This window comes from Euprymna scolopes, chromosome 15 (assembly GCF_053919585.1).
Source record: "Euprymna scolopes isolate OS-2025 chromosome 15, ASM5391958v1, whole genome shotgun sequence".
Taxonomy (NCBI): Eukaryota; Metazoa; Mollusca; class Cephalopoda; order Sepiida; family Sepiolidae; genus Euprymna; species Euprymna scolopes.
Genome location: NC_136496.1, coordinates 36449512 through 36463290, shown reverse-complemented (window position 1 = coordinate 36463290; position 13779 = coordinate 36449512). Strand labels below are relative to the sequence as shown.

At 32.5% G+C, this 13779-nt stretch overlaps 1 protein-coding gene across 1 annotated transcript in view; it reads right to left on the bottom strand.

The window, feature by feature from the left end:
• Window positions 1–13779, bottom strand: part of LOC145293783 (DDB1- and CUL4-associated factor 1-like) — a 156292-nt gene that overhangs the window by 73188 nt on the left and 69325 nt on the right. The window contains exons 10-14 of the mRNA XM_080140323.1: window positions 13343–13383; window positions 10514–10652; window positions 8901–9110; window positions 7924–8093; window positions 7063–7182 (exon numbers count right to left, since the gene is read on the bottom strand). Of these exons, the coding sequence (XP_079996449.1) occupies window positions 7063–7182; window positions 7924–8093; window positions 8901–9110; window positions 10514–10652; window positions 13343–13383 (680 nt within the window). The remainder of the gene's footprint in view (window positions 1–7062; window positions 7183–7923; window positions 8094–8900; window positions 9111–10513; window positions 10653–13342; window positions 13384–13779) is intronic.

Here is a 13779-nt window from a genome sequence, read left to right as displayed (position 1 = left end):
TTAAAGAATTCTAAACTTCTCAAATAGCATTATAGCTTGATTTTTATCTTCATAAAAGGAACAAAAACCTGTTCTGTTACAGAGAATTTATATCACCTACCCTGGAACAAGTATTCTGGTTGCTATATATATATATATATATATATATATATATCTCCTTGAAAGTCTCATGTCACTGATTGGTTGGTTGTTTTTTGTTTTATGGCATATCAACCCTTTGTGGGTTATTTAATGCCGAATCCAGTTATTTTGGGAATAGTATTCAATGTTGTATCCAGTTATTTTATGAGATTTTTATTCTTCAAGCTCTTTGTATTTTCAATCATAAGTTTGTAGCTTTTGGTTTGGTTGTTTTATAGTGGATTTTATTATTTTTGATCTGTCTTGCAGAACATGGTTGGGTTTTGCAATGGGAGGGGGGAAAGGTTACAGTATTATTGATCGATACATTTTGGGTTGGAAAACCAGTCAGAAAGTGGAGGAAGATAGAAAGAGAAGGCGAAAATAGGAGAATGGAAAAGTGGGAAAAGGCAGGTTGTTTTTGTTTTTGCAGAATATAAGGTTTTTGGGGGGTTATATTTTTTGGAAGAGTCCTATTTCTTTGATGTAAGATAAGATTTTTCTGGTGTTGTTCTCTTTGAAGATTATTTGAAGATCTATTTCTTTGTAGCGTTTTTTCCTAATTTGTGAAAGATCTGTGCATTCAGTAGATGTTTTACAGTAAGTGGTGCTTGACAGGGAATGCATTGAGGTTGAGTTTCTCCTTTTAGGAGGTAAGAATGGGTTAGGTGTGTGTGACTATTCTAAGTCTTGTTAAAATGACATTTTGTTTTCTGTTTGTTTTTTGATAATCCCGCCTCCACTCTCCAAGTGTGGGTTTTATATTGTATAATTTGTTATTTGTATTTTTATTCCATTGACTTTGCCATTTCCCAAGTATATGGCTGTTGATCAGGGGTCCAATATCCGTGTATGGGATCCTGTACCCAACAAGGTTCAACTCCATTGCCTCCTTAGCCATAGCATCGGCTCTTTCATTGCTCCTGATTGCCACGTGGCTAGGGATCCAGATGAATATTATTTTCTTTTGGTCGGTAATGAGATTTATTTTGTTTAGGAGTTTGATAATTATGGGGTTCTCCTGTTTTCTATTTTTTATAGTTATTAAAACGGATAAAGAGTCAGAGAATATAATGAATTTTTCTGAGTTTTCCTCAGCAATGATATCCAGTGCTAAATCTGTGGCTCTTGTTTCAGCACTAAATATATAGGCTTCGTTTGGAAGTCGTTTTCTAATTGTTGTAGGTAACTGCACATCCAACTCTATCGTTATCCTTCGAGCCATCTGTGTATATGTATGTATAGTCAGAGTAGCATAGCTTGATATTTTCAAGTTCTTCTTGAAATATGGCAGGATTTGTTTTTGTTTTTTTATTTTCATTTAACTTGAGCATTACATCTGATTGTCTCATCGTCCATGGTGGGCTTTCGGATATTATAAAATGGTGGATATTTGTTATTGGAATTTGAGATTCTTCTATACTGGTTTCCATTCAAAGTCTGAAGGTTTTTATGGCTTTTTCTTTTCTGTTAAATAGGTTTCTATATTTGGGGTCAAAGGTACATTGATAAGCAGGGTTTGTTAGGCAAGACTTTAGTTTCAAGTAGTATTGTAAGCCAAGTTTTTCCCATCTGAGCTTTAAGGGTGCTTCATGGGCTTCTGCATACAGACTTTCTTTGCGGGATGTCCTATATGCTCCCAAGATTAGTTTTAGTCCCTCATGGTGAATGGGGTCAAGGATATTTATGTAAGAAGATCTTGCTGACACATAAATGAAACAGCCGTAATCCAGTTTCGAACGAATTAGAGTCCTGTATAGTTTTAGGAGCGTTTGTTGGTCTGCTCCCCAGTCTGTGTTGGTGACAAATTGTAGTGCTTTGTGGCATTTCTGCTTTAAATATTTCAGATGGGGAATAAAATTCAATTTTCTGTCAAAAATGATCCCTAGGTATTTATATTGATCAGTAATATCAATTTTTTGCCATCGAGTTTGAAGGTTGGATCATTGTGCATTTTTTTAATATTACAGAAATGCATGCACTTCGTTGTTGACTCGGAAAATTTAAGCCCATTTTCTGTGGCCAACTGGTTTATTTTGTTTAGGTTCAGCTGCAACTGTTGCTCTATTGTTTGGACATTTTTTGATCTGTAACAGATCAAGAAGTCATCGACATATAGGGAGCAGTCGGTTCCAGGACTTAGGCATTTGGTAATATTGTTAATCTTTATATTAAATAAAGTGACTGATAGTATGCTTCCTTGTGGGACCCCTTCTTGGTTTTCGAGGTCAGAAAGGGTGGATCCCACACGGACCTTAAAGTTTCTGTCAGACAAAAAAGAATCTTTTATTAATTTGGGTAGTCTTCCCTTTAGTCCAAGATTGTGTAGGTCTCTCATGATACCGTATCTTCACGTTGTATCGTAGGCCTTTTCTAAATTGAAGAAAATGGTCGTTGGATGTTCCTTTTTTTATGAATCCCTCTCTGATAAAGGTTTCTAAGCATACCAGGTTATCAATGGTGCTTCTTTTATTTCAGAACCCACTTTGGAGATTTGTAATCAGACCATTTGATTCAAAGTACCAAGTTAGTCTTTTGTTCACACTTTCAAAAGTTTTACATATGTAACTTGTTAATGCTATGGGTCGGTAGCTTTTGGGATCAGACTTAACTATATCAGGTTTTGGGATGGTGATCACTGTTGCTTGTTTGCATATGTCAGGGAATTCACCCCTGATCCAAATGTCGTTGAAGATGTTTTGGAGGTAGATTAAGGATTTTTGAGGTAGTTGTTTCAAGAACTCGTAGTGGATCTACTCTGGCCCTGTTGCAGTGTTGTGTGAACTGTTTATGGCGTCGGTTAATTCAGATAGGGTGAAAGGTTTTTTGTAGTCTTCTACATCGTCTGAGTTGAAGTTTAGTTTGTTCCTTTCAGCATCTAGTTTGATTTTTTTGAATTGTGGTTTATAATTTTCGCTAGAGAAGTTTTTTTGAGAAGGTTTTTGCGAGTACATTTGCTATATCTTTTTTGCTGGTTATTTTTGTATTATCTTTTGACAGGTGTTTTAGCGGTGTTGGTTGATTTTTACCAGCTATCTTCCTAACCATATTCCAGATTTGTTTTGTTTTGGTGTAAGAGTTCAGTTTCCATGACATTCTTTTGGCCTCCTTAATTGTTCTACGGGCTTTTGCTCGGTTTTGTTTGAATTGGTCTAGACTGTGGGTAGTGGGAGGACTTTTATATTTTCGCAGTGCAGCTTTACGTAATCTTACCGCCTTTTGGCAATCTTCATTAAACCAAGGTCTTTTATATTTTTTTGGATTTAGAGCTTTTGGGTACACATTCCCCAGCTATTAACATCAAGGTATCAGTGAAGTGTTCCATAGAGTTCTCCTGTTCATCTTCGTCTATTAGTTTTGCATTGCATTTTATATTCCTCCCAATTAGCTTTGTTTAGCTTCCATCTCGGGAGGTTATCTTCAATCGGGATTGAGTTTTCAAGTATGATGGTAAAGTGATCACTACCACATGAGACATCATACACTTGCCAACTGTAGTCCATTAATGTGGCTAGGTCGCATAGTGACAAATCAATGTCTATGTACCTGAGGCAGGGTGGAGGTATGTATCATGAGGGACAGATTGTTATTGTTGATGATATTTTCTAGTTTTTTTACCTTATGCATCTGTTTTATTGCTTCCCCATATGATGTTGTGGCTGTTGAAGTCTCCTAGTAGTATTTATGAGACCATGTGGTGGGATATACATGAAGCCAATGTTGATGGTTTAATGTAAAGTGGTTTTCACAGCAATTACTTGTAATGTGGTGTCTAGAGTTATTTCGCTCTGAGGGATGTCGTTTCTAACTAGAATCGATACACCTCGGGAGGCCCTCTGTCCAGTATTGTGTATAAAGTTGTATTGGGTGTAGTTTTTTATAGTGATGTTATCGTGTGTCTTTAGGAATGTTTCCTAGAGGCAGATGATAGCAGGTCGTAGTTTAGATATTAACCATAGTAATTCGTTTATGTTTGCCTTAAGTCCTCGGCAGTTCCATTGAATGATAGTTTGAGATTTTTATTGTGTTTTGTCATTTTATTTGTCTGGGGGTGCTTTGTCTTCTACCTCCATCTCCTCCAGTGTTCCAATTTTGTTTCCTCCTCTTGAGGCTGATTAGGATCTAGATCTTGGTTTGTTAATTGTTTTTTTCTTTAGTTTTCATTTTATTGGGTGATGATGGTGTTGTTTCATTTGGTTTGTTTATAAGGGTTGTTTTCATTTGGTGAGTTTTTTTCTTTTTCTTTGTTTGATTTGAGTTTTTGGTTTGTTGATTGTTTTTTTTTTTTTTGTTTTTTTTTGTACTTTCTTTTATAGATTGATTATTTCCAGAGTTCAGGATTAGTGTTTTAATTTCTTTCATTAGGTCTTTCATCTCTTATCAATTGAGATAGTTCTTCAGTTTTTATTTCTGTAGGATTTTTTGTATAACTTTCACAACTTTGATTTGTGTTTATTTTAGCATTCTTGGTTATTTCTGAGTATCTTGCGTTCATAATTTTCTTGGCTTCCAAAAAGGTTATATTTTTTGTGTACTTTATTGTTGTTATTTCTTTTAGCCATGTTTTGCATCCTTTGGAGTCAGCTGAATGGTTTTCACTACAGTTTGAGCATTTGGGGTCTTTTTTGCAGTCACTATGTTTTGAGTTTTCCCCACATCTTACAGATTGGTGATTTGGTGCATTTGGATTGGTGATATCCAAATTGTTGACAATTGTAGCACCTTAGAGGGTTTGGGATGTATTTTTCAACGTTTACTTTTAGGTATCCAATTTTAATCTCACTTGGGGGATTTGTGGAGTCAAAGGAGAGTATATATGTATTTGTCAAAATAGTTTTTCCATTTCGTTTTATTCTTATCCTTTTTACTTCTACAGTTTAATAGATTTTGGGGTTCTTTAAAGTACAGGATAGCAAATTTTTCATGGAGGCATAATTTACATGGGTCATCTAAATGTCTGCTATCCTGTACTTTAAAGAACCCCAAAATCTATTAAACTGTAGACGAGAAATAGCAAACAACTGTGTTCACAAAATAAAACTTACTCTAGGATAGCGATACAAAATAGCTTTAAAACTAACAATAACAATAGAAAACAAATAAATAAATAAATTAAATAAACATGAATATACATAAACGATCACACATATATGTATGTATATATATGTGCATGTATGTGTGTACACATAGGTATATTTATATATATATATAAAAAAAAAAAAAGGAAAACGTCTACCTTAAACCACTAACCTAGTTTTAAAACAGATCCTTTGTTCGATAAAATGCATGCCTATTGGCTGATAGGAAGGGGCGCGGTGGATACTAGAAAGCTGATTGGCTAACTAAAAATCCTCAACATATATAAAAACAAGAAGCAACCACAGAATTCGCACATAAGCCTGACGAACCCTATAGTGGATGAAACGCAGAATATTCAGTGTAGCTTAATCGCCATATATATTTTATAAATTACTAACTAGCTCTACCTACGTATTGAGCACTTTTGAAGTAAATACTTGAAGTTTACGCATAAATCTATATTTTTGTATATTAAATTTATGTGAGTAAATGAAGTAGTTATATATACATATATATATATATATATATATACATACACACAAATATAAATTTAGGTGCCATCAGCGAGAATCAAAATCAAACCATACAATTCTCCACCTTTATCCCATAGCCTCCGAGCTATGCCCATACGTGTATATATAATTCCAGTTTGGATTTTACTTGTGCGAATGGAAATTTAACTAACTTTCTTGAATTCTGCATCTTTGGATTTTACCGTCATTTGATATTTTACCCTTCACTAGACTATCCATTCACGTGAAATCACTATTTCCTCTGCTTCACTTTTTGTTATCAAGTAAGATCTATGACTTGTAGTTTCATCAAATACTTTTTACTTTTGCAAGCAAAATCTGATCCCGCATTTTGCTAAATCTTACCCTCTGATGAGAAGGAAAGTATTTCTTCGAACCTTCGCGGATTAAGGACTATCCACTTATCAAGTGTTTCCTTTCCAGATTAAATGTTTTTATCTCTTTTTCAAAGTGTTTTTTAACAGGTTTTATTAACTACTTGTTCTTATTATAAGCTCAATCTCCTATTTGGTTTTATCGAGCTTTTACATCTGGTTGAGATTATTTTATAAATATTAATTCTTTAATATTTATAATTTACTTGAGTTTTGCCATCTTGGATCATTTTGGTAAACTTAACTGTAATTCTTATTTTATATATATATATATATATATATATATATATATATAATTCCAGGTTAATATTTTTCAGAGGTAAAGCAACAAATGAAGTTTTAACAAGGTTCATGCAAAAGTGCTCAATACCGAAATAGAGCAATATATACTTTGTTTTAAATAAGCATTAATATGTCACTACAAATCTAAGCATGTTTTGGTCAGTCAGTTACAAGTAGCTAAAGACCTCTTCAGGCGATATTGCTTGTACAAAAGCTACAGACTAAACCTTTATATGAACAATATCGCCTGAAGAGGTCTAATTTCTTGTAACTGGCTGATTGAAACATACTCATGAATGTGTAGCAACATATTAATGCTTATGTAAAACAAAAAAAAAGTATATATATATATATATATATATATATATATAAATTCACCTGTCATCCCTTAAAAAAAAAAAAAAAAAAAAAAAAAAAAAAAAAAAATGGAATCGCCCATCGTCAAAGACAAGATTCAAACAAGCAAGCAAAGAAAGATGCCTGAATGATCTAGTGTTTTATAATTACATAAATATACATGACCACAGCTCATAGGTAAATACCAAACCAAATGTATTCCAAGCTATACTCAAATTCCAAGTATTTTGCAGATTAAGATTTAAAATATTTAGATTTTTCAGGGTAAGATTAAAGCTATATAAGAGCAAATATAACAATAGTCAAAAGATACAAACTTGATAGCAGAAGCGGTGTAATCTGCTCCGACAGGAAGTGGTTCCAACATAGCCAATTGACATTGAGGCATAACAGTGCAAACAGCCAACACATCCATTGCACTGCATAAAGTTTCAGATCTGTAAAATAAACATTTTTCTTATTATATTGTTTAAGTTTGGCAAATTATGTCTGAAGGAATAAATGTTGCTTAAATGCACAATATATAAATATATCAACTAGCAAAGCTACCGGTATTGCCTGGGGCAAAAGTATGACATTTCCATTAAAACTATCTCTCTATCCGTCTATCTTTCTCCCACCCTTTCCCTAGCTCATTCCTCTCTAGGTGGACATACATGCACAGACAACTCTGCTGTATATAATAGATTCCTCATGGAATTATTAGGCATTTTCTTTCCAAAGAAAACACTGAAAAATTATCCCTCCCTGATGAAATCAGGCTCAATTAACCCTCAGAGAATGAATATTTTTTCTAAATTTAAGATATTATTCATCTGTGGAAATACTGATCAAGAATATATCAACTTTGTGGGGCTATGTTTTGTAGTTTTCGACTTTCAGCTAGACACACATACACAGAAAAATTTTTTTTATTTTATGGAAATCGTCCCAGACAAGACATGTAGCCTTTTGATATAAGAAAAAAAGTACTACTTAACGTTCAAAAACTAGCCAACGGTAAGCGTTAAATGCATAGATTCCAAGCAAGAAAACAGCAATTGTTTCCCCTTTATTAGAAACCTAGCTCACAGAATATGAGGAGTAATGGACAAAATAAGTGAAAGTTACAATGTTGCCAAAAGTAAACCCAACGTCCACTTTCTATTCTGCTTATAATTATTAAGAGTAAGACTTACTTGCTTGGGTAATTGTTCCAATTCTGTGCAATAGACAAAAGTTGAATGACCAAACTGATACCCCCCAATTGTTCAAACTGCGCAACAGGCCGCCATACCATCCGCATTGGCATCAAGTCCAACAGCATTTCGATGTTTTCCTGCACGACTTCCGCAGTCAGTTTTAATGCCTGCAAAGAATGGATGAAAGTGCTTGCGTTAGTAGATGCACAAAGAGTTAGCAGAATCAGTTGGGAGAAGAAGATTAAGAAAAAGATGCAAGTGATGAAGATGGATTTAAAACATTAACAAAACCTGACTAGTTTGGCAGACCATTTTTAAAAAGCAGTCTAACACATGTCATCATGTAAAACAGACACTAAACCAAATATTACAAAGCATAATTTAGCAATTTCAGTTAATGTTAATGAGGTAAGGGAGATAATTCATCTTAAGATTTTTGGTTCTTGTCTAAAATTTCCTCTATATTAAAAACAAAAATATGTTCGTACCTGTGGCGAAACGAAAATATATTCCAAAATTAACGTAAATTGATCAAGTAGTTTTATTTTTAAACATGAAATTCAAATTTTGTAAGTCAGAGGAGCACTTGTCTCAGGTTGACATTTTGAAAATAATCAAGAAACAAGGGAGATAACTAAACAATTCAACCTTGCATCCCTCTAGCTTCTTGTTGCGATCAAATATCTTGATAAGTATCACCTTGTACAAAATACAATCAAAACAAGACGAGCATATGGGATCCTCCACAAGCTAAAAAAAATTTTCACCATGACTAATGTTTGTGCAAAATTTTTTAAAAGATCGATTGAGAAAAATACGAACAAAAAAAACAAAACGAGAGTGAATTACTAGGTCCAATCCTTTGTTGGGGGACCAATAAGTTCCCTCCTTCATGTTATCAATACCAAATTGCACCCATAATACATTTTTCCAACTCATATATATATATATATATAAAAAGAATAATAATTTACCTTGTTGGCAGGCAATTCTGTAACCGGGGATCCATTCTCGTTGCGAAGATGTGATCGTCTTATTTCATCGGCATGCAGAACAAGATGAGCTTCCATGTACTTCTTGAAAGCGATGCACACATAGCGAGCAATTTGCCGCATCGTGTATACTTTGTTTTCCATTGGTTGCTCCACTGAAGTATCAAAATTTAATATCGGCAGCGTGCTGACCTAAAAACAAGAAAAACTTAAAATTTAAATATTTTCAGCAAGTGAAATTTATTAGAATCCAGTTGTACTTAACCAATGTTATCCACAACACAAGTCATTTTAGTTCTTCATTTTTATTTGCACATTTTTAAACTTGGGTAGATAACTTAATATATTCTTAATAAGAATTATTCTCATTCTCTACTGATGTTTATTTTTAGGTGACTATCCGAAAATATTTCATATTAACACTTTTCTAAGTCAGACAAAGTAATTTTCTATATAAATTGATTAGTTTGATTTATGGTATATCAACCCTTTTCAGGTTATTTAATGCCAAATCCAATCATTTTAGTAAAAGGTTTTTATGCTTTAAATTTTTTATATCTTCAAATATTTATTCATAGAGTTTGATTTAGTTGCTTACAGAGGAAACTTATTTTTAGCTTTGTAGAACATGATTGAGTTTTGCAAAGAGAAATGAAAAAAATGTTTGGTGCATTTTAGGTTTTATATATCAGATAATTAGTTATAATTAGAGCTAGGACAACAGAATATTCTTTTCATTGTTTTGACTCAAGTATGTATCCATTGATATCTTATATGCTTTCATATAGAGTGATGTGGTTCTTGGTTGATTGACTGTCAGATATATACTCGAGAGCTAAAACAATGATAATATTCCGTTGTCATAGCCTTAGTTATAACATGAAACAACATTGGTTCAAGAGATATAGGTAAAGATTTAATTTTCACAAGTTTTAAATGAATGTCAAAAAGTAATAGCTTCACTAATTTTTTAAAAGAAATAAAATCTAATAAAGTGCATAAAATATATTTATCATAAAATGAAACAATTTCATACAAGTGCAATAATTTAAAAATTAAAAACTATAATTTGTAAAATCTTTTAATACTTTTTAACCGATTTTGATATCCCTGATTCAATAAGTTGATACCATTATAGGGCATACTTATGAAGTTAGATAAATGCCTATGTTTTATATTTGTATGTATAAGATTCACTTCTAAACTGATCATTATGAATTTTGAAATGCAACTATTAAAGTTGAGCTACAGTTAAGGATTTAAAAAAGTGGTTAACTTCAGCAAAAACATCACTCCAACTTTCTGTTGTTGAATCTTCTGACTATTTACTCAGAATAACTGTAGACACAACGTTCATAGATAGTAAATTTCCTATCATTCAGGTGTTAGTTGCTGGTGGCCTGGAGGGAAGGCTATAAAGTTAAAAGGTGGTTATGTGAACTGCGTTTGAATTTCCTGACCAGCCATAATTACTTCTTACACTAATGATTGCATAGTGTCCATGTATAAAAAAATCTTAATATTTATATATATGTGTGTGTGTGTGTGTATATAATTTACTAATATTTATGTGTGTGTGTATATAATTTACTTACAACATTGATTAGACGCCGCAATCCATCCTTTTGGTCAAATAAATCCAGAATTATGCGGAATGCAAACGCATGGTCAAGAAATATAGCTGCATGGCATCGACTAGATTCATGGGAACATTCCAGTAACCAAAGAACATAGCTGGAATTTGAGAATTAAAAAAACATTTTCATTAAATTAATAACAAGTTAACCTACTGCTTATACAGTATAGAGAACAAGTGAAAATTACATTCCAAGTAAAAACACTTCAATTATGTATCATGCAAAAATAAGTATCCTCAACAAAAATTAGGGAAAATTATCATGTAGAATTTTAATTAAAGAATAATTTTTCAGTGCATCTATATTATAATTACGAAAAAATATTGAATTTACAGTAAAACAAATAGTACCTATGTAATTGTCATATCACAAAAAGTAACATGCCCAAAAAATTAAGGAAAATAAGGTAAAAAAATTTATTCATGAAAAACAGTTCTGATAAGGATAAAAAAAGTTCCAATAGAGTTACATGCTGTGTCGGACATATTGAGTTATGTAACATAAGCAAAAGGGGAAGTAACTCCGTTAAAACGCAATCTGTCACAGACAATTTATTCAGAAAACAAAAATAAACATGTACAGAATTCATGACTTTTTAAAATAGCCTTTAACTGTTTGAATTTAATTTTTTATAAAAAGATAATTTAATTTGTGAGAAATTGAAAACTTAATTACGTTCCCTGTTAACTCTCCAGTAGATTTTGAAACCAACTTCTAGATTTTACAAATATCTTTTTTCTTGAATAAATATTCTACTTAAGCGTTTTCTGTAATTTTTAGATATATTACTATTTGTGACATGACAATTATGTAGGTGACATTTGTTTTACTGGACATTCAATATTTTTTTTCGCTATAGAAGTACCAAATTTTCATTTTGCTGATCTGCTAATCCTTATTATGACAGACCGACATATCATGAAATTACCACTCTTATCAAACGATAAAACTGATCTTTTCTTTGTAATTAAAATTCTAGTCGATTTCCTAGCTTTTGGTGTGGATAGCTATTTTCATCTGATGAGTATATCAAAAAGTTTTCCCGATAATTTATTTCAAACAGCAATTTTCATTTATGCTTCTATCTGTATAAACAGAAAGGAAAAAAAATTTTCCATTTAAATTTTTAAGACAAATTGTACATTTTCCTACACAATATCTCTTAATTTTCAGTCTACAGACTCGAAATTTGATATACAGGGTAATGAGATTTAGGAAAATCTTTGTAATCCGTTTTCGACCAGAAATTTGGTTGTTAAGGGGTCAAAGTTCAATGATTTGACCTTTGAGAACTCTATCAAATTCCTTCGCCAATTTTGGTATGAACACTTGAAATTTTAGATATAGGTTCCTTGGACATGGATCTAACTTATAACTTGATTTGAGCCCAAAATAAATATTATGGGGTCATAATAGGGGTCAAAGTTAAAAGAATCTGACCTCTGCGGTCTCTACCAAATTACTGGTCTAAACATCTGAAATTTTACATAAAGGGTATTCAGAGATAGGGCAAGGTTTTAATCGGTTTGGGTCAAAAATTTGAGCTACCAACATATAAATGTATGTTTGCATATCTGCCTAAAACTTTCAACAAAGGCAATGGATTTTCACAAGATCAGTATCGTTTTGAAGCTCGACCCTTCAGACGACAAATACCGAAAAATTGGCTAAAAATATTAATTTCTTCACCCTCAACTGGGCACTTTTCTACAGGAAGGGGTCGCTTTTTTCACCAATATTTTCGAAAGTCATCCTCTCTTTTCGATTGTCTAGCCTTAATTTAAACCCATGGCACTTCCAGTTTGGCAGTGGTCGTAACAGCAAAGACGTCAGGTTTTTTCCCATTCTTTTCCTCCTTCGCGGTACGGGTTCAAGCCTGCCTTCCTACTACCACATTTGTTTTGTTTTTGGGGTTTTTTTTTGGGGGGGGGGGGCTCAACACACCTCCAAACACCCGGGCAATGCCGGGCACCCATACTAGTTATGCAAAAAACAAAAACAAATTGTTTAAAAATGAAGGATACTTATCCAGAACTCAATCTAATTAAAAAACACAAATGCAGAAATATCTGAATGAATATCAGGATGAAAATATCACATTTCAAAAATCATGTAAAACCATCAAGTACTATTTATTTTTTTAACTTAGAAAATCAAATTTTACGATTTTTTTTTTAAAGATTAATATTTTGCAGCCATTACAAGGTTGATTAAACCAAAAAATTTCTATAGTCTGATTTGAGTTAACTCCTTTGGATTCTAAAACATTCCATAATATAGCAGATCCATCTTGCTTTCTCATAAGATTTGATTTGAGTTGGGGGGGGAGCAGCTATTTAATCAATTTACATAATTTTTGGAATATGACATTTTCATTCTGTGACATATGTACATCATAAAGATTTTTCATATTTTTGTTTCGGTTGAATTCTCAACAAGCACCAAATAAAATATAGTAAGTGTTATGAAAACAAAGGAATATGGAAATAAGTACCAGTACTCATATGTAAATCCCACAACAGGTAAGAGTTTTCTTCTCTTGGGAACTTTGGAATACATGTAATGATAATGCTTTGTTTAATAAAGAGTTACTATTTTATGTATTGTCAAGCAAATTAAGAATACAAGTATCAATGCAGTTTTGAGTGGCATAAAATGCTAATAGTTAATCAATTAGTTCTCATATTAGTTATGGTTTTCAAAGGAGGTAAAAGATATTGTTAAAACATGAAGGAGTTTAAATTATATGTAATATTTAAATAGGAAGCAAACAAGTCAATCACTTACTTGACAAGTTCAGATAGAACATGTTCTGGTAACAGACAAACCTGAAAAATACAATTAAAACAGAATAATGAAAAAAAAAAAGTCTCTAGTTATATATTTGCTGTAGCTGGTTCTTCAAAATGCATCATTTATATATGTTAACATCTACTTTTTTCGCTGGTACAAAAATATACACACCCTAACAGCGAAGTAAAAATCACAACACAGCTGATCTACAAAAAATATATTGCTTTTATTTAACACCGACAAATCAGCTTTTGATGATAAATTATTACTCTGTGATTTGACGTTTCTGAAAAATGTGTGGGGTATGGTGCGGGATTATGTCAGATGACAGGTGGTGAAGAAATGGTGATGCAGCATCGTTCTCTCTGACTGCCTTTTTTGTCTGTGATGATTTTATTTATAAAACATTCTTTTCCTATTGGAATGTTTAA